Source organism: Rhinatrema bivittatum, chromosome 8 (genome assembly GCF_901001135.1).
Source record: "Rhinatrema bivittatum chromosome 8, aRhiBiv1.1, whole genome shotgun sequence".
In the NCBI taxonomy this organism is placed as follows: Eukaryota; Metazoa; Chordata; class Amphibia; order Gymnophiona; family Rhinatrematidae; genus Rhinatrema; species Rhinatrema bivittatum.
Window position 1 is genome coordinate 275,744,490 of NC_042622.1, and position 21,151 is coordinate 275,765,640.

General features: G+C 45.1%; 2 protein-coding genes across 3 annotated transcripts in view; one reads left to right on the forward strand and one right to left on the reverse strand.

The window, feature by feature from the left end:
• SF3A2 (splicing factor 3a subunit 2) overlaps nt 1-12,251 on the reverse strand; it is a 50,241-nt gene extending 37,990 nt beyond the window's left edge. Inside the window, exons 1-3 of the mRNA XM_029610979.1 lie at nt 12,060-12,251; nt 4,130-4,289; nt 2,612-2,683 (exon numbers count right to left, since the gene is read on the reverse strand). Coding sequence (XP_029466839.1) covers nt 2,612-2,683; nt 4,130-4,255 — 198 coding nt within the window. The 5' untranslated portion in view covers nt 4,256-4,289; nt 12,060-12,251. The remainder of the gene's footprint in view (nt 1-2,611; nt 2,684-4,129; nt 4,290-12,059) is intronic.
• Nucleotides 12,252-12,283: 32 nt separating this feature from the next.
• PLEKHJ1 (pleckstrin homology domain containing J1) overlaps nt 12,284-21,151 on the forward strand; it is a 48,951-nt gene continuing 40,083 nt past the window's right edge. The window contains exon 1 of one of the 2 annotated variants that reach the window (XM_029610980.1): nt 12,284-12,606. In XM_029610980.1, the coding sequence (XP_029466840.1) occupies nt 12,513-12,606 (94 nt within the window). In that variant the 5' untranslated portion in view covers nt 12,284-12,512. Of the gene's footprint in view, nt 12,607-12,886; nt 13,015-21,151 lie in introns of those variants that run through there. The other variant, XM_029610981.1, reaches the window with a different exon arrangement.

Here is a 21,151-nt window from a genome sequence, read left to right on the forward strand (position 1 = left end):
AAGATATGTGCACATATGTTGGACACAAGGTAACAGATACAAAGAAAGGTTGAGTTAAGCATAAGCTGAAACTTGTCAGGAATAGTGTCAGTCATCAAGGCTCTATGAAATGAAATGAAATACACTCTCTGCCAACTGTGGGATACTAGCAGCTGCAGACTTCCAAAACACATCCAGGTCTTTGTAAATGCTGTATGACTGGCCATGTAGCAGGTTCAAAAACCTTCTATAGGGACAACACTCCATCCAGGAAGAATATCAAAATCATCTTTGGTTTGAATTGTACTGATAACGATCCTGGCTCTTCTCCAATCACTCGGCACCACTTCCGTTTCTAGGGATCTGTTGAACAGGTCACACAGCGGACCCGCCAGCACATCTCTGAGCTCCCTCAGTATCCTGGGATGAACCTCATCTGGCCTCATGGCCTTGTTCACGTTCAAATTTCTTAGCTCTTCCCATACATTCTCTTCCGTAAATGGAGTTTCATCTACTCCACTCCCCTCCAGTATCTTGTTAACTAGCTACGGCCCTTCTCCAGGGTCCTCCTTAGTGAACACAGAATTGAAGTATTCGTTTAATATTTCTGCCATTTCTTCATCTCTCTCCACACATTGATCCTTTTCACCTTTCAGTTTCACTATACCACTTTGGACTTTTCTCCTTTCTCTGATGTATCTGAAAAATGTTTTGTCACCTCGCTTTACCTCTTTGGCAATCCTTTCTTCCGCTTGACTTTTTGCTTTCTTGATTACTTTCTTCGTCTCCCTCAGTTTCACCAGATATTCTTCCTTGTGTTCATCTTTTCGGATCCTTTATATTTCCTGAACGCTGCTTCTTTTGCTTTTATTACATCAGCCACCTCCTTTGTGAACCAGATTGGTTTCTTATTTCTCTTACTTGTGTTTACTTTTCTAACATATAGATTAGTTGCCTTTGTAATTGCTCTTTTTAGTTTGGCCCACTTTGACTCACCTCTCCCATTTTTTCCCAGTCTTCTAGTTCTACCTTCAGGTACTTCCCTATTCCAATAAAGTCCGTACTTTTGGAGGTCAAAACTCGGGTCTTCGTGTGACTTCTCCGTATCCTATTTGCAATATCAAACCATACCGTTTAATGATCACTGGTTTTGAGGTGGGCACCCATCTGGACATTAGAGCCATTATCCCCGTTAGTGAGCACTAGGGCGAGTATCCCAACCTCCCTCGTGGGTTCCATTACTATTTGTTTGAACAGAGCCCCTTGCAGGACATCCACTATCTTTCTACTTCTGTTAGATTCTGCAGAAGGGATTCTCCAGTCTATGTCCGGCAGATTAAAATCTCAACAATCTACACTCCTCCCCTCTTTCCCACTTTTTGGGTGTCTTCGACCAGATCTCTGTCTAGTTCTTCTGTTTGAGTCGGAGGCCTGTATACCACTCCAGTAAATATGGATGCACCATTTTTTTTTTTTTTTTTAGGACGGCCCATCTTCCTTGCAGTTAAGATGCTTGAATATTGTTTCTGACATAAAGAGCTAATCCTCCCCCTTTTCTGTCCTCTCTGTCCTTCCTTAACAAGTTATAGCCCGGTATGGTCATATCCCAATCGTGAGATTCCGTGAACCAGGTCTCTGTAACAGCAACAATGTCCAAGTCCGCCTCCACCATTAGGGCCTGCAGATCTGGGATTTTTATAGCCCAGACTACGAGCATTTGTGCTCAGAGCTTTCCAGCTTTTGTCATTCAGGTTACGCTTTTCTTGGACTTGTTTTGTGTCTTATTAGGCTGACTTTTGTTATCCCATTCACCCATTTCCTTTGTATTTGTATTTGGGGGTGACGTTCCAATGTCCTTCTGCCACCCCCGTTGTCTAGTTTAAATGCCTTATGACACTGGATTTTAATTTCTCTCTTGGGATCCTTTTTCCTGCCATGGGCAGATGTAAAGCCATCTTTGACATGGCCCCAGCCCCCAATATATCCAAAACTTTGTTCCTTACACCAAGTTTTGAGCCATGCATTGAGGTTTTCTATATGGCTTAGCCTCTCTTTCCCCTTTCCATGAACAGGTAACACTTCTGAAAAGGCAATAGTCTTCGCCATGTGCCTAATCTGCTTCCCCAGAGACTGGAAGTCTCTCTGTACCACTTGGATGCTGTTTCTAACAAGGCCATTGGTTCCCAGATGGATGATAATATCAACTTCAGAGTCTTTGCTTTCTTCTTTGGTCGTGTTGACTATCTGAATAGCATTTCTACTGGCAGATGATCTTGGAAAGCTTTTATCTACAGTGTTTCCCTCGAAAAGGCTCCCAAGTTAGTGCCTCTGACAGACACTCAGCACAATAAGCTTTTTCTTATGGTTTTTGATTTTATTATGGAATTTCTGTGTGCACTGGGTTTCTTCTTTCCTTTCAGATACCACTTCAGTCTCCATTGCTAGAGCTTCTTCATTATTTATTATATATTATTCTGTTGAAGGAATCCAACACCCCATCCTTGTCCTCCCTTCACTGTCTTTTCTTAGAGAGAGTAATCAAATAACATTAAGTTTCAGAAGCTATCCAATTTTTTATGATCCAGTCTATAACCCAGAAAGCACTTCGGCACACGTTCCTAGCCAGACTTACTTCGTTGTTGTGAAGGGTCAAACAAAGTTTGCATTCATAAGAGCCCAAGTGATTTTTCATAAAATAGGGATCCTGAAAGGAGGAAAGAAAAAAAAAAAAGATAGTAAACTACATGTGTTACTGTACCAAACAAAATGACATATGAAAAATCAGCCCTGGCTAAAAACAAACAACCTCTGAATAAGATAACACTGGTAACAAGATCATTATTACTGGACTTGCATGGTAGGACAATGCCAGCATGAAGCTATGCAAACATCCAAAGATCTGTTTACTGGTTAGATAGGGCAACCACACTCACCTTTTCTCCTGTGCAAAAACAGGGAAGAGCAGAACAGTGCACTGGGTGACATTTCTTATGCGGGTTATACATTTTATTGTATTGTAACCTCTTTAGCTCAACTGGTTTTGTTATAGGTGGGCTATACATTTTTTAAATAAAGAAATAAAAAAGGCAACATTTATGGGTGGAACTTCCTTCGAAGTGTGTACCAGAGGCAGTGGGAGATAAAGTGACTTGTCAGTGGCGAAAGTGGGATTGGAAGCCTGATTTCCTTGGTCTCTCCTTTTACCGAAAGGCTGACATTTTACTCATTTTTAATTCAAAACACTTTTTTTTTTTAGAGCTGACTGCCAGTAAAATAGGTGAAAATGCTTCTTGGAATATTGGAGCCTGTGAACTGGAGAGAAAGGGCTGAACCCCCTCAGATGTTAGAGCCTATGAGAGAATGGGGTTCCTTCTTGAATGTCAGAGCTTGCGAGCCAGCTTTCACCCAAAATGTGTCACTTCTAGCTCCTGCCCAAAATCAGAGGGCGTGACCCTTGTCTGACCCGGTATGGTATGTTCTTATGGTCTGCGGGCACTGGGGCACAGACGAAATCCCGACGAGACCATTACAAAAAAGACCCGAACGGTCGATGACCACAGCCACGCGGAATCACCAGGAATAGACTGCATAGAAGAAAAACTTATCATGCCACCCGATAAACTAAGCCAGTGGATGGAGAAGCACCTGGCGCAGGAAAAAAAAAATAAACTGATGAATCGATCGGGAAAAAGCTTTCCAATACCAAAAAAGAGCACAAGCTGCACAGCCACAAGACAAAGAAGAGACTGGAGAGGGATCCTGCGTGGACACGTGGATGGTGGCATTCTGGGCATACTCAGTGTGCCAGTCAACGTTTCTAGAAACTCTGACATCAGTTTTCCATCTGATGATGTCATCACTATCCTACTTGTCCTAGGAGAATGGTCTTTTTCTGTTTCTTAATTCTTTGGAGCCATGCATCAGGGCTCTTTCCAGAATCGTATATCATGAGTTCTAAGTCCAGCCACCAGGTGTCAACAATGACCATGAGGAACGCATCCTCTCCCTAGGGGCTGGGAATGCTGCCTCCGCAGTAACCCTGGCCCACATGGGATGCAGAAGACCCATCCCAAGAACTGAACCCTGGGTGGAACGGAATTGAACGGTGGTTCGGCCACATGCCCTCTGCTGACACTTTTAGAAGCTTTACCTTGTTGATGTCGATAGTTTCCAAAGCCAGCTGCCGGAGTCTCTCCCGGCGGTCTCGGTTGCTTTCTGAGGAGGAGGCGACTCCCCCGCTTCCAGTTTTACCCCCAGGGCGATGCTGAAAATCCATGGTGAGAACTTTGGCTCTTCAGATTAAACAAAATCTGAAAAAAAAAGAGCAAGTTGTGAAGAGACAATATTATATATAAAATAGACCTAAAGGAGGGCATACAGATGCTTTCAGGGAGAAAAATGTAAACTACCAATACTATAATAACAATTACATAAAGATTCAACTTGATCTTGTTTTTGATACAGGAAAACTAAATATATTTGCAGGCAGTTATCTGATAGGCAGGTTCTATTTGCAGGACTTTTTTTCTATAAATGTATGCAAAATTTCCTATTAAAGCCATGAAGCCTACAGGGTGAAATGAGTTCAAACTTGTTACTTTCCTTTCCTTGAGTCAAGCCTAACCAGTCCAGAAGCATGGGTTATGCCCACCATCGACCAGGCTTGCTGAACGTCCCTCCTAATGAACTTCCATGCTTTCCTCAGCCTGCCAATAAATTCTGCAAAAACGAAGGACATTTTCTTCACTCAACTCTTCCACCATCAGAGTTGATCACCATTTGTAGAACTAAACCAAATCACAGAACACAAAAATGAAGAAAAAAAAAAAAAAAAAGAGAGAACTAAACCACCGCTGGAGCTTACGTTCCAGCATGAACAATTTGATTTGTCCTTCTCTTATTCTTGGAGGAGTGCATAAAACGAACTGGCAGTAAAGGGACTGGTCTGGCTGGACTCAAGGAAAGAAAACTAACAGGTATGAACCGCTGCTGCTGTTAGCCGTGCCGTCCCATTTCCATCTGCCACTGGGTTCTGTGCTTCAGCCCACCCTCCTGACCCCGTAAGACTGCTTAGCCGAGCCCCCTGACATCATTTTAATGCACAGCTATCATAGGCACTGCACGCATGAAAGAGCACCATGACGGAGCATAGCCCTTTGTGCGGACCGACTGCTTGTTGTGGTTTCTCTAATGATGTTGTTACTGCTTTTGGCTTTGGGTTACCTGTTCCTGGTTTTATTTTTCCAAATCACCAAATATTTGCGATATGTCCATGATTTGGCCTCTGCATTATGCTCTATTGTCCATTCCTGTTATTTTGGGGTGTGGGTGATACGGTACGATATGGGATAATTTGGGACCTTCATTTTCAGTTTTTAAATGCCATTTTTCATGGGAATTTCTCAGTATTTATTATAACAAACAAAATGGGAGAAAATCAGTAGGAAAAAGACAACACTTTTTTTCCCTCTGATTTTCTCCTATTTTAGCCTGGTTAACCAGTAATAGGTTTGCCCTTAATATTAGCAAAACAGATGATCAGGATTGGCAGAGCTACAGCACTACCCTTGCCCAAAAGTCTATCATTTGAGGGCGGTGCCACTCCTACTGGGAGGAACCTTGGAGTTATTTTTGATCAAGAACTCTCCTTTAAATACCAGATGAAATCCATTCAGAATTCATTTTTTAAAGCGCATATGCTTTGGAAATTGAAACCATTTCTTGAGTTCAATGATTTTCAAATCATTTTACAATCTTTGGTCCTGACCAGGCTTCACTATTTTTTTTTTTATAATTAGAAATGTTATCGTATCCAACTCAACAACTCAAAATAGACCAGGCCACCCATCAACATCCTGATCATGTAGGGCGGAAACACGAATACATAAAATTGGAAATCCTGATAAATATAGAAATCATACAATTTGATACCCACAGCAAGCAAGTATCCCTCCCCCCCCTCCCACCAAACTCCCTCTCCCAATATATCCCATCCAGAAGGTCACTTACTCCCCTCATTTTAGTACATTCAGCCCGAAAGTAACAAGTCATGTCAAATTATGAAAATATACACAAAGTTAAAGAAATTAAATATGGAGTCACAAAATTACCCTGAAGGATGGGGCAACTCCTGCTACCTTGTCCATTAAGCGCAGTATTACTATCTAGTTTTGTATTACCCTAGATGACATACATTGCAATTGGGATCATGAAGAGCTCAAGTAGGTCTGAGATTTTTCTATGAGACTGCTCACTTGTAATAACTATTATCTGGATTATAGCGCCAGAAAAAGTATACCGCCCCAAACCTGTGCAATCTGAGGCTTTTAATTGCTATTAGTTTACACATGCTACGTTGTCCAAATGAAGCACTTACTGCCTCTATCCCAGGGGCAGTCGGAAGTTTCTAAGTCAACGCTACCTCACACCGGGCCGCTATATAGATCTGTTGAACTAAAGCTTGGGTATTACTGTTGAGCTTCTCTCGAAGAATATTTAACAAGACGTTCTTCGGATCTAAGTTTATCTATTCCTTTGTAATATCTACTGCCTTCCAGAAATGTTTAATCACCACACATTCCCACCAAATGTGGAAGAAAGTCCCCACTTTTGAGCATCCTCTCTAACAAGAATAAGCCATTCTCGGATACATCCTATGCAATTTTTCAGGTGTCACAGACCACCTACATTATAATTTATAGCTGTTTTCAGACAATTTGCTCGTCTTTAGAATAAATAAAGCCCATTCATCCTCGAAAAGCTCCTCCCCTAAGTTTCTCTCCCATGCTTTTATGAGAGCGGGAATCACCACTAAGGCTTCATTCAAACCTGTATATAGTTTGGATATCGCACCTCTGACTTTATCCGCTTTACCACAAATGCCTTCCCAAAAAGATCTCCACAATGAAAGCTGTGAATCAATGTTTCTCCTCTTCCAAAAGTGACAAATTTGTAAATAGAAGAGAAACTCTTCCCTAGGTAAGCCATATCTAGACTTGACTAGTTTAACGCTATTTATCTATAACTCCCATCTTCAACCTTGCAGGTTATTCAAAATTTGGCATATTCCTTACTGGCTCCTCCCGGCTGATCATATTATACCTATTCCAGCTTCACTGCACTGGCTGCCGGGTTAAAACAAGAACATCATTTAAAAATTTTAACTCAACTCATAAATGTGGCGGGTGCTGAGCCACACCCGATCTCCTGGGTTAAAGGATGGAGCCAGGCGGTAATGCTTGTCCGATGCTTGCTTAGCAGTCTTGGCGGCCTTTTGGAGGTTGGCGTTGGTGGACTCCCATAACTCGTGGAGCTGCTGGGCTGTAAGTTGTGCTGCCGGGGTGGACACAGCCAGGGGCATGGGTAAAGGAGGTCTGAGTTGCTTGCCGAAGACCACCTGGAAGGGAGATGCACCAGTAGCGAAGTGTACATGAGTATTGTGGAAGAACTCTGCCCAAGGTAATAACAAAGCCCAGTCATCCTGGCGGCTCCCTATAAATATAAAAGAACGGAGGAAGGTCTTTAAACCTCAATTAACCCGTTGCGCCTGGCCATTCCCTTGGGGGTGGAACGCCGTGGTAAAGTCTAGTTGGATTCTGAATTTCTTGCATAAGGAGCGCCAGTATTTTGCTGTGAACTGAGGCCCATAGTCAGAGGTGATGTGTCGAGGCAGGCCATGGAGGCGGAAGACAAGTTGCGTGAACAGACGTGCCAGTTCCAAAGCCAAAGGTAATTTAGGGAGAGGAACGAAATGTGCCATTTTAGAGAATCTGTCCACTATTACCCAGATCACATGATTACCCTGAGTGGAAATATGTGTCCATGGTTCGCACAGTGCTGGGAAAGGTTGTAGAAGGCACCAAGGGTGACCTGGTAAAGGTTTTTGTTGCGCACAGGTGGGACAAGAACTGACGTAGGCTTGTACATCTTGAGTCATGCAAGGCCACCAGTAGTAGTGGGACCCACATTCCATGATACGGGTTCTTCCAGGGTGTCTGGCCATGAGGGAATAGTGACCCCAGGCTAGGACCTTGGGTCACAGGCGGAGTGGGACTACTGTCTTCCCCTGGGGTATTGTGTGGGTGGCTGCCAAGAGAACCTGAGCAGAATCCAGAAAACGGGGTTGGTCCAGCGTATTTCCAGGATCGTGAAGTCTGGATAAGGCGTCTGCCCTGACGTTCTTTATGGCTGGTCGATAGCAAAGGATAAAGTGAAACCAGCTGAAAAAGAGGGACCGGCGGGCTTGATGTGGAGTACTCTAGTACGAAGAATCACCGGAGCAGTGCACAAGGACACTTATCCGGGCAGCGGATCCCCTGGATAGAGGAGATCAGGAGCGGTGGTGCGCAGGGAACCACTGGGAGTTGCAATTGCTTGACTAGCTCTACCAAGATGAAATTTCCTCCGGCCCCGGAGTCAATAAAGGCCAGATTTGTGAAGGATCCCCCGGAGAACTGGAGGGTCACCGGGACTATACATTGAGAAGTGGGGTGATGCAGCCTAAGGTCAGCTCCCCCGAGACATCTAGGCCCGAGAGTTTCCCGGCCGTTCTGGGCACTGGGCTAATGGATGACCCTTATTGCCACAATACAAACAGAGTCCGAGAGTCCTCTGCCGTTGTTTCTCTTCAGGAGTTAAATGGCTTTGGCCTATCTGCATAGGCTCTTTGCTGCGGCCCGGCGGGGTCTCGGCGGTGACTGGAGATGTCAACGGATGAGAGAATGAGGGAGCCAAGGGAACCACTCGACATCTGGTATCAGCTCCTTCAAGCGCTGAAGACGCCGATCTATTTGGCCTGCCAGGTCGACGAGCATCTGCAGCTCCTCAGGTAATTCTCGAGCTGCCAGCTCATCCTTTACTCTGGAAGCCAGACCCTCTAGGAGATACTCCTGTCATCCCACCAGCCTAATTCAGATGCTAGGGTGCGAAACTCCACAGCGTACTCGGCCAGAGTACGAGAGCCCTGGTGGAGATGGAGCAGTTCTGAGGCGGCAGTAGATTGATGTCCAGGTTCATAGAAGACTTGCCGGAACATCTGGACGAAGCGGGGCAGATCTCCTAGGATGTTGTCCCCACATTCCCACAATAGGGAGGCCCAGACCAGAGCCTTCCCATCCAGCAGGGAGAGGATGAACGTGGTCTTCACCTGGTCGTTGGGGAACTGAGTTGGTTGGAGGGAAAACCTCCTGATATATATATAATTATAAAGAGGAACTACAGAGAAGGCACAAATAGAGAAGAAGGAGGCAGGATACAGAAGCAGATCAGAGGGGCTGATTTCTATTATCTGGAAGCCCCCTGGTTTAGGGCAATACTCAACTGAGGGAGGGAGTGCTGGACTTTCATCTCAGGAGATGCGCATTCCAGATACAAATTCTCTCTTTATTTCCCAACATAGGCCTCAGCAAGAGCACAGGATGCTCTCTTACTATCTGCTGGAAACAGAGAATATTGACAGCTGAGGCACTGCAAGAAGTCACCAGCAGATCCAGAAACGGAAGGCCTTGGTGATCCACTATTAGCTGAAACGCCTTGTTTAACAATTCCCATTCTCTTGGTTACAGAATCTGTCTGCTGAGAAAGTCAGCTCTTACACTGTCTTTTCCTGCAAACTGCGAGGCTGAGATCTGCTGAAGATGCACTTCCGCCCATTCCATTAGTTGGGCTATTTACCGCGACACTTGCAGGCTCGTTTCCTCCCTGCCGATTGTTGTAAGCCACTGTCATTGCATTGTCCGACATTATCTGGACCGCACAACCCTGCAATTGGTCGACAAACCGCAAGTATGCCAACTGGACTGCATGGGTTTCCAGCTGATTGATGTTCCAGAGAGACTCTTCTGCATTCCAGTGCCCTTACGCTGTCAGTTCCTGACAGTGAGCTCCCCAAGCCTGGAGGCTCGCATTTGTTGTGAGTACTAGCCAGTCTAGTGATCTTAGGGAAACCCCCTTTCTTAGACAATCGCTTTTAATCACCACTGCAGGTGTGTGCAGACCTCCATCTGTAGGTGAAGCCGAATCCAATAGTCCTGAACTGTGGGCTCCAATGAGACAGCAGAGTGCACTGAAGAGGACACATATGCGCCCTCGCCCACAGCACCACCTCCAGGATCGCCGCCATCAATCCGAGCACCTATAGATAGGACCATACTGTTGGGCATATTGTGTTTGTCAATAGAATCACCTGCGCCATCAGCTTCTGAATACGGCCCTCTGGCAGGAACACCCTGCCTTATTTCCTGTCGAACTGAACACAGAGATACTCTAGCGACTGTGATGGCTGAAGATTGCTCTTGGCCAGGGTCCCACCCAAACTAGCTCCTGCAACAAGGAGAGAACCTTGTGCAAAACCCGGAAGCTCTCGTCCAAACTCTTGGCCCGAATCAGCAGTTGTCCAAGAAAGGGTGTACCAAAATCCCATCCTTTCTTAATTACACCGCCACTATCATCAGTGGCCAAACCAAAAGGCAGTGCTCGAAACTGATAATGATGCCCCAAAACTGCAAAATGCAGAAATCGTTGATGCTCTAGCTGGATGGGAATATGCAGGTACACCTCGGACAAATCCAGAGACGTAAGAAACTCGTTATTCCCCTGTTAATTGTATTTTCTAACCTTTTGTTATGATGTAAACTGATGTGATGTACACACTAACACCGGTATAGAAAAGTTGCTAAATAAATAAAATAAATAAATTATTGAACACAAGGTTTCCATGCGAAAATGAGTCACACGCAAATGATGGTTGACCCCCCTTGAGATCTAGGATAGGATGAAAAGAGCCTTCCTTCTTGGCCACAACGAAATAAATGGAATATCAGCCCATATTTTCTTGAGACATGGGCACTGGAACCACAGCCCTCAGACTGAGGAGTCTTGACAACGTACACTCCACTGTCTGTCTGTTCTGCAGAAAGTTACAGGAAGACACCATGAACACGTCTCGAGGAACACTCCGAAACTCCAGCGCATAGCCATTTCGTATCACCTCCAGAATCCATTGATCAGACATGATTTCGACCCACCTCTAATAAAAGAGAGAGAGGCAACCCCCTATCTCCTGTTCCCGGGGGTGGGTCGGCACACCTTCATTGGGAGGCTCAGGGGGGGCTCTACTACTCAAGTCTGCACCCCATCTGAACTGCTGGGACGAAAGCTGCGAGACCTACTCAAGGTCAAGCCCTCTGAAAGGCCACGCCTCTGTAGGGTCGAAAACATTTGGACCCCCTAATATGATTTCTCATGCTGAAGGAGCACAGAGTCTGTTTCTTATCCTCTGGCAACCGAGGAACCTGGGCCTCCCCCCACTTATTGGCCATTTTCTCCAGCTTGCTACCAAACAAGGGCAACTTCATAAGGTTAGACTTGGAGGTTGCAGCAGTTGACAAATTTCTCAGCCATAACAGATACCTTGAAAACCAGATATTGGACCAAGGCACTCATCTGAGGGGATCCAAAGATACCATATCAGGAATTCTCCACTGAGGGAGGGACCATAAGGACCACAGGAGAGCAGGCTAATAAATGTCCTTCTTCTTTTCTCTTTTTAAAACTTTAAGCAATCCCCAGAAAGGAGATGCACATCCACCATCTGTTGGAGACGAAGAATGCTGGCAGGATGATGTCAGCGCAGGTGTATATACACCGTGACGTCAGCTTTGCTCCATCTCCATCCGCTGGTAGAGGTGCATAACCCGCTGGTTCTGGATCCACCTGTCTGAACGCAGAGAAACCTACTCTTAAGAATCTCGAATAATTTCATCAACTGCCCAGGAAAGTGCTTCCCCTGGTCTTACCTCTATCTCCCCTGCTGCATTTGAAGCACATTATTTGTCCGGCAGAAATGGGAGAGCAGCAGCGTGCCAACCCGAGTCATCTTGCTGTCTGAAGATGAGATCTCTCTTTACCAGCGGCTATACTACTAATCCGACACTGAAAGGGGCGCACAGATACACACACCCCCCCTCAAGATCGGAGAACCTGAGATTGTGAACGTCTTCACTCACCCTCCCAGATGCCAAACCTAAGAAATCAGATTAATAACATACGTGCGTGCATTGCAGGCCGGGAACTAATATTACCTGAGAGTAGGCCTCAAGCAGGATCCCTAGCACCTCGAACGCTCCTTCTCGCAGCACAAACCTCCCCCACCCCCACCACGCGTGCGCCTCAACGCAGCTAACTTTATCAGTGCGACCACTGACAGCTGCGGCCGCCGTGACGTCACGAGGACCCCCTCGCCACCCGATTCAGAAACCATCCGAAGGCGGAAGGAAACGAGCATCACCTTCGCGTCACTTCCGGCTTTTTTTTCCCCTCGTAACTTTATTGCGACGGCGCAGGCAGCCAGACAAAGTAGTGGGGGCCCCGGTTTGTAATGGAGCATTGCTGAGGAGCGTTTCTATGTCTCGGCTGCGAGGGAGAGGAGGAGGAGGAGGCGGGCCGGGGGCGCCGCCAATGTCCCGCTAAGAAGAGTAAATTTGCGTTCCTCTGTCAGGAGGGGGCCGGGCCGCGGGCTCCATGCTGCGGCCATCATGAGGTACAACGAGAAGGAGCTGCTGTGCCTGGCCAAGCAGCAGGCCGAGAAGGCGGACGAGATGTGGATGAAGGGCCCCAAGAAAGGGAGCGGTGAGTGACCCCGACACGGGCAGCTCGGCCAGGGCTACTAATCAGGGCCACCTGTGTGTACAAGGTACCGGGCTGGCGGAAGGAGCAGGAGGAGGAGCGTGGGTGAGGCTCGCGCTCTCTCTCTCTCACAGCTCTTGCTCTTTCTTTCCGGTTTTCTCCCTGCCCTGGCCCCCATTTGATAAGATACACCTGACCGTACGTTTGCGTGTGGAGCTCTATTCCCGATGTAACGAGTTTGGTACAACCATGTGCACTGACGAGCTCTTCTGTGCCAGGACCGGGCCGAGCAAGGTGCTGGCTGTTAATCCTCCGTGCAGCGGGGCGTTGAGGCTCAATATAACTTCTTTATGCAGCAATGTAACTACTGGTCAGAGATGGAGGCGCGTTCCTGCAGTTTGTGCTGCAGGGGTATGCGGTATTTATGTCTATAAACACAATTTGTTCGTAAATCTTTTTTTTTTTTTCTTCACACAAAAGCTGTGCTGCTAAAAATGATGTGCACAAAAAAAAATAAGTTGAGGGCAGGGCTTAATTTGTAGGCAAAGAGGAAGTGGAATGGGGGAGATGAGTGGGGCCAGGTGTAAATTCTCACACACACACACACATACCTGAACACATTTTTTATACTCATAACATGCTGTATGAGCACTGGTAGGCAAAGAACAACTGGGGGGGGGGGAAGGAGGAGAAAACTGAAAGAGAGAAGGTGGTTATCTCTCTGATCCTCTATTCCCAAAGCCCCAAACTCCCTATCCTGGGTGATCTTTGAGCCCATTCCTTCCAGCAACTCTCCTCCTCTCCCTTCTTGCCCAGTAAAATATAGGCCTCCAAGCCAGAATCAGCTAGCTCACCTCTGCGTTAATGGGGGAAGGGGAGGAGGCAGGAGAGCAGACTGGTGTACACTCTCTGCTGTCCTTAGTCTCCTTGGAATGGGGCTTGGAATTCAAAAGTATAACCTGCTCTTTGCCTCTTTGAGGTTGGAAGGAAGGAAGCAATGCCACATGCTCTCCTTGCTCACACTCTTCTCTCCCCCCCCCCCATCACACCCAATCTTTTCTCCAGTTCCTCTGATCACTTCACTCACAGACTGCCCCTTCCCTCACATCTCACAGGCCCACCGATCCCCCTCATTCACATCCCAGGGCACCTTTGATCCCCTGATTCACTATTAACCCCCCCCCCCCTCCCGCAAACACACACACATAACTTCACTCATTCTTTTATTCCCTCCCACATCCAGTCAGACTCTCTCCTTCCCCACTATCTTAGCCCTTTCACCTTCACCAGTGTGGTCACCACCAGCAGCAGAGGCGGCAGGACCTGGAATGTTGGCGTGATAAGGCAGAAGCAGGAGGCTGACAGGCGTTCACTCCTGCATTTTTTTTTTTTTTTTACCTTGGCTGTTGTCCCTCATAGCCTCTTAAATTGTGCTGGGAAATTATACAAGAATCAGTTTGTCTCAGGGTAAGCAGTTCCAGCACTCTCTGCTATTCTCTGCTTCCTCCAAGGGCTGAGAGGGGGCTATAGATAATCCATGGAACTGCTAGCTCTGTTTTCTTTTCTTAGAGGAGCCAGACTTGACATACACCTCTGGCTTTGTTCTGCTTTTTCAAGTACCAGAAAATAGGTGACAGAATGTTTTTCTGCCAGAAATTAAGCCCTCAGTAGTGGACACAAAAAGTGAATAAATTAGCGTTCTTAATGAATGGCACTACTGCTCACAACTTTCAAACTTGTGTGATTTCAAACCATTTTTGTGTCTGTTCTTTCCTCTGCATGGGCTGCTTCACCCTTTCCCCTTCTGTTTTCTGCAGTACAGGAGAAGATGTTGGTGGAAGGGGCTGGATTAGAGAGCAGAGTGTCTTCATCTGTTTGCTCCAAGCCTACCCCTTTCTCTTCTCTTCCCTGCAGGCTGCTTGGAGGGGAGGGGTTGGAGAAGAACAGCCCTGCTGCTCTGTCTGTTAAGCCTGAAAAGAAATGCCAGAACTGCATACCTCTCTCTACAAATTAAGCCTTGGTTTGTGGTACAAAATCTGTGTGCATAACTTTTAGCAGCGCAACTTTATGCTCAGAAATCTTTTTTTGCATACAACAAAGTGCATATGTAAACATCGTGTTTTCTGCAAACCAGTTATGGTTTGTGTGCACAAAACATGGCTTTGTGTACATTTTTTTTAGGTTGGTGTCCTTTTTTTTTTTTTTTTTTTTTTTTTCAACTCTTGATGCATTAGCATACCATTAGCTTACTACATAGCTTACTACATTGTGAGTTAATCTTTTTAATACATGAGTAAAAATGTGTGTGTTGAAATTCAGCACACAGTTTTCACTTGCATTGTGTTATATCAGGGCCTCCTTGTGGCATTAAAAGGCTGCTTTTAATGCCACAAGGAGGCATTAAAAGCTCTGGAAAAGCCCCTCCTACCTGGTCTGGAGGTGGAGCAGTCTTAAGTATTAAGTGGGCTTTCATGAGTTGGAGGGAATATGAAAAGAGAGGTCAACAAAATGCCAGAGGGGACTCCAGCAAGCTTGCAGGGTGTGCAGGAGGTTGGAATTGCCATGAGAAGCCTCTGGCAAACTGCTGGAAATTTTGAGGGAAGCAATCTGTCCAAGGTTTTATAGCCTTTTTAGCACAATGCACAGTACATCTGTCTGGTAATTTCAGCTTCTGAGAATCCATCTCATGTGACAATTTCCAGTAAAATTCCTGAAAAACCTTAGCAGAGCTCTGGAACATGTTTGAAGAAGAGGGACAAGGGGACTTTTATACTGGTGGTTTTGGCAAACCCTAGCATAATTTATTTTATTTATTTAAGGTTTTTATATACCGGCATTCATGATAAAATCACATCATGCTGGTTTACAGTAAAACAGTGGTGCATAAAAAAAAAATACAAACAGGAACTATAGTGCGGAAGACAGCAGTTACAAAAAACAGGGATGCTTAAACTGGGAGAGGAAGGAAAAAAGAAAAGGTTAATAGCATTTGAAATATTTACAACGAACAGAAAATTGAGCTGGTTGTGTTATAGAACTTGAAGTTGTGGGACATTAGTTGGAGTCCGGGAAAGCTTGTTTAAAGAGCCAAGTCTTAAGTCTCTTCCTGAAGGTTGGGAGGCAGGGTTCCTGTCCTAGATCAGGGGGGATGGAATTCCATAATGGGGGACCGGCTGTAGAGAGGGCCTGATCCCTCAAGGTAATATGTCTAGTGGCTTTGGTTGGAGGAACCTGGAGTGATCATCTGTATGCGTATCTGGTAGGTCTTGAAGAATTGTGTAAGAGGAGAGGTATTTGCAGGTCGATAGTAGTATGTTGATGAATGATTTTGTAAATAACGGAGATAGATTTGTAGAGGATTCTGAAGTGTACTGGCAGCCAATGAAGGCTTTTTAGGATTGGGGAGATGTGATCTCTCCTTCTGGTGTTTGTTAATATTCGTGCTGCCGCATTTTGTACCATCTGAAGCGGTTTGGTATATGAGGAAGGGAGACCTAGTAAGATAGAATTGCAATAGTCTATCTTTGAGAAAACTATTGCCTGAAGGATTGTTCTAAAGTCCTGCGAGTGAAAGAGAGAGGTCTTATCCTTTTCAAGACTTGGAGTTTGTGAAAACAGTCTTTGGTAGTTTTGTTGATAGAAGCTTTCAAGTTCATCCGATTGTCAATTAACACTCCCAGGTCTCTCAGTTGCGTGGATTGTGGGTTGCCAGGGTGAGTAGAAGTGATGTTACTGTTCTCAGGAGAGATGAGCAGGAATTCGGTTTTGGTGGAATTTAATACTAAGTTTAGACTAGTGAGGAGGTGTTCGATTTCTTGGTGGCAGTTTTCCCAGTGATCTAGTGTTTTCGAGTATGTGTCTTTAACAGGGATCAATATCTGAATATCATCCGCATATAGAAAATGTTTTAGATTGAGGCTGGAGAGGAGCTGGCATAGCGGTAAAAGATAGATGTTAAAGAGCGTAGGGGACAGAGAGGAACCCTGTGGGACTCCTACGGTTGAGTCGTATCGTGATGATTCTTTGTTTTGGATTTTAACCTTGTAGCCTCTATTGAGAAAAGCTTTGAACCAATTAAGTGCGGCGCCAGTAATTCCTATGGCAGCCAACTGGTTTATGAGGATGGAGTGATTGACAGTGTCAAATGCTGCCGAGAGGTCCAGTAGAATCAGTAAGAATGATTGGCCTTTGTCGAGGCCCATGATGAGGTAGTCTGTCAGGGAAATGAGTGATTCTGTGCTAAAGGCTTTGCGGAACCCGTGTTGGGATGGCAACAGGAGATTGTTATCTTCTATGTAGTCTGATAGCTGAGTGTTCACTAATTTTTCCATAACCTTTGCTATGAAGGGCAGGTTGGCGATCGGGCGGAAGTTATTTGGGTCTTTAGGATCCAGATTGGGTTTTTTTAGGAGTGGTTTGAGAGAAGCCAATTTGAGGTCATCTGGGTAGAATCCTTGGGAAAGAGAGCAATTAATGATGTCCGCCAGTATTTTGGAGATGGAGTCTGGAATTGTCAAGAGGAGTTTAGTGGGGATGTGATCCGCAGGATGAGAGGAAGGTTTCATTCTCCTTAATGCTACTTGTATCTCAGTGAGGAGATGGGATCGAAAGCTTCAAGACGGGTGCTTTTGATGTAGGGATTAATTGAAGTAGAGTGTGAGGAGGTATTGGAGGGCAGCTCTGTTATAAGGCTAACAATTTTGTTTTGGAAAAATAGAGCTAGTTCTTCCACTTTAGCTTGTGCTAGGTTGCTGGGAACTTCCGGGGGGGGTTCATTTGAGTAAGGTTAGATACATAAGCAAAGAGTGCTTTGGCATCGAAGACCAGGTTATGGATCTTGGATGCGTAAAAGTCCCTTTTTGATTTTAGAGTAGAGGACTTGTATTGGTGTAGTGTAGGTTTATAGGCGGAAAGTGTGCTGGCGCATGGGGCTTTGCACCATTTGCTCTCTTTCTGCCTTAAGCATTGTTTTAGCCTTCTAAGTTCATTGGTGAACCAAGGTTGTCTTTTGGAAGCATTTGAGTGTGCTCTTTTTGTAGATAGTGGGCAGAGCTTGTTGGTTATATCTTCTGTAATTTTGTTCCAGGAGCGGAGAGCCGTGTTCGGGTCGGTGAGGTCTATAAGAGGAAGTTGAGCGGTCAGGAGGTTCTTAAGGTCTTCTGAGGAGCAAGATTTTCTGTAAAGAAATGTGGGTGAAGGAACGTGGGGGGGTGCTGGATTCTTTCAGTGAGAATGAGGTCGAAATAAGTGTGGTCTGACCAAGGTACTTTCTTGCAATTGAGGAGCGATGCAGGATTGATGTCTTTGTTGACAAAGATAAGGTCCAGAGTGTGACCGGCTTTGTGTGTCGGTTTGTTCACTATCTGTTTGAATCCCATTGCTGAGAGGGCTGTGAGAGAGGCTTCACAGCTGGTAGTAAGAGTGGGATTGTCTACATGCAGGTTAAAATCACCTAGGATAATGGCTGGGGCGTCCAAGTTGAGGAGAGTGGAGACTATTTCCACCATTTATTTATTTATTTATTTAATTTCTTTTCCTATACCGATGCTCAAGACTAGGTCTTATCTTACCGGTTTACAATGTAACTGAGGGGAAACCAATTAACATCAAGGTAGAAAGTAAAGTTACATTAAACAGGGAGCATAGAACCTGGGCAATGGAAGACAGTGCAGAGTTTAAACTAAGAAACAATTAGAGAGAGATAAATATATAAATCAACAAAAACTGTAAGATACAAAACATAGGTTTGTCCTAGGCAGTTATTAGCCTGGTATGTCCAGAGGGAGAAGGAAAGGGTGAGGTTGGGTGGGGGGAAGGGATAGGGGAGGGGTGGGGGAGTGAGAGTCAGTGATGGTTGAGGAGATCCTTCAGCGGTAGGCTTCTGCGAAAAGCCAGGTTTTCAATTTCTTTCTGAAAGTTGAATGGCATTGTTCTTGGCGTAAGTCTTGTGGAAGTGAATTCCAATGTAGTGGACCTGCTGTTGAAAGAGCTCGCTTGTGAATAGTGTTGTGGACCGATGATTTGTTGGGGGGGGGCCTTGAGCGAACCTTTGTAGGCAGTTCTGATCGGTCTTGCGGAAGTATGTAATTCAAGTGGGAAGGTGAGTTGGAGAGTGGATTGCTGGTAGACTGATTTGTGGATGATGGTGAGAGCCTTGAAAAGTATTCTATATTGGATGGGCAGCCAGTGTAGAATTTTTAGTATTGGTGTGATATGGTCCTTGCGACGAGTGTTTGTAAGGATCCTAGCCGCTGCGTTTTGCAGCATCTGAAGAGGTTTGGTGGACGAAGCAGGCAGACCAAGTAATAGAGCATTACAATAGTCGATCTTTGAAAACAGTATGGCTTGAAGCACCGAACGGAAATCCTTGAAGTGTAAGAGCGGTCTAAGTTGCTTCAGGACCTGTAGCTTGAAGAAGCATTCTTTGGTTGTGGCGTTAATGAATTTTTTGAAATTCATTCTAGAGTCAAGGGTGGCCCCAAGATCTCTGACCTGGTTTGCTAATGGGATGCTAGCATTATTTGCGAGGGGGTTGTTGTCACAAGGGGAGATAACCAGTAGTTCCGTTTTGGAAGTATTTAGGACCAAATTGAGACTCGAGAGCAGAAGGTTGATGGCGTGTAAGCAGTTGTTCCAGAAATTTAGAGTAGAGATGGGGTCTGAAATGGGGATTATGATTTGTACATCGTCCGCGTATATAAAGTGGGTGAGATTGAGACTATTGAGTAGCTGGCATAAAGGGAGTAGATATATATTGAACAGGGTAGGGGAAAGAGACGAACCTTGAGGTACACCTTGGTTTGATGGAATGGAGTGAGATTCTTTGTCATTTATTTTGACTTTGTAGTGTCTGTTGTTCAGAAAGGATGTGAACCAGAGCAGTGCAGAGCCGGATATGCCTATTTCCATTAAGCGGTTAATGAGGATATTGTGGTTTACCGTGTCGAACGCGGCAGAGATGTCGAGAAGGGCTAGCAGGTAAGATTGTCCCTTGTCAAGGCCCATCAGGATGTTGTCCGTTAGAGAAAGAAGGAGGGATTCTGTGTTTAGGCGTTTCCTGAATCCGAATTGAGAGGGGTAGAGAATATTGTGGGAGTCAAGGTAGTCTGTGAGTCGGATGTTGACAAGCTTTTCCATTAGCTTGGCTATAAAAGGTAGGTTTGCAAAGGGGCGGAAGTTTGCAGGGTCGGCTGGGTCCAGGTTGGGTTTTTTAAGTAAGGGTTTAAGTGAAGCAATTTTTAAGGAGTCCGGGACCGATCCTTGATTGAGGGAGCAATTTATGATGTCTGCCAGCGGTTTAGCAATGGTGTTAGGGATGGTGAGAAGTAGTTTGGTCGGTATTTGGTCCAGAGGATGAGTGGAAGGTTTCATTTTCTTGATTATTGATTCAATTTCCAGGGAGGATGTCTGTTCAAGAATTTCTAGTGACGGTCTGTGGATATTTGGTGGAGGGTTATTAGTTGCGAGGCTTAATGGTTGCGAAGGGTTTGGAGCCATGTTAGTTGAAGCCAGGGGGGCAAGAAGGTTTTTGATTTTGTTATCAAAAAAGATAGCCAACTCTGTAGATTTGTTCTGGGCTTCTTCTTCTGGGATGGTGAGGGGCATAGGTGTGGTAAGGGCAGCTACATATGAGAACAGAGTTTTAGGGTCATATAAGAAGCCATGTATTTTTACCATTTTTACCATTTACCATTTACCATTTTTACCATTTACCATTTGTACCATAGGAGATGCATCTGTTTCCAGGAGGCCCGGGGGGGCGTAGACAAGTAGAATTTGAAGATGGTCTGAAGTGAAAAAGCCGATTTCTAGTTTGGAGTCTGAGTTGACTGGGTGTTGAGGGAATCTTAAGTTTTTTTTAGTTGTTAAAAGAATTCCCCCTCCCCTTTTTCTCTGTCTGGGGAGTGAGAAGATGTCATAGGTCAGCGTCGGTAGTTGGTTTATTATGGCTGTGTCTGAGTCTTTAAGCCATGTTTCCGTTATTGCGCATATATCGGGCTTAGCGTCGGTGAGATAATCGGTGAGAATCAGTGATTTCTTGGTTAGAGATTTATTTATTTATTTAAGTCTTTTCTATACCGTCGTTAAGTAGCTTCTATCACAACGGTTTACAGTAGGCACATAAATATAGGTATGCTGAGACATTAATTTACACAAGTGCCATATCGTTTCGGTACATAGTTTTTTTTTAAATAACATAATTGGAATGTGATACAATACTGTTTGGAGTGTGTTTATTTTTTCGGAATTAAGGTAATACTAACTTATAAGTGTCACTTTATCTTATAGAGATGGGTGATAAAATAAAGTAATATAGAATAAAATACAGCTACACACGTATTGATTGTGGCGGTGTGTGTTTGATTTTTCATTTGTTCCTACCTCGCATTTTGCCGGTTTCACTACTCTCCCACTCTTTTTGATTTGCTTGCTTAAATAGCCAGGTTTTTAAGTGTTTTCGAAAGGATTTATTGTCACTTTGTAACCTTAACTCTAAAGGCATGGTGTTCCACAGTATGGGTCCTGCCAGAGACAAAGCTCTCTCTCT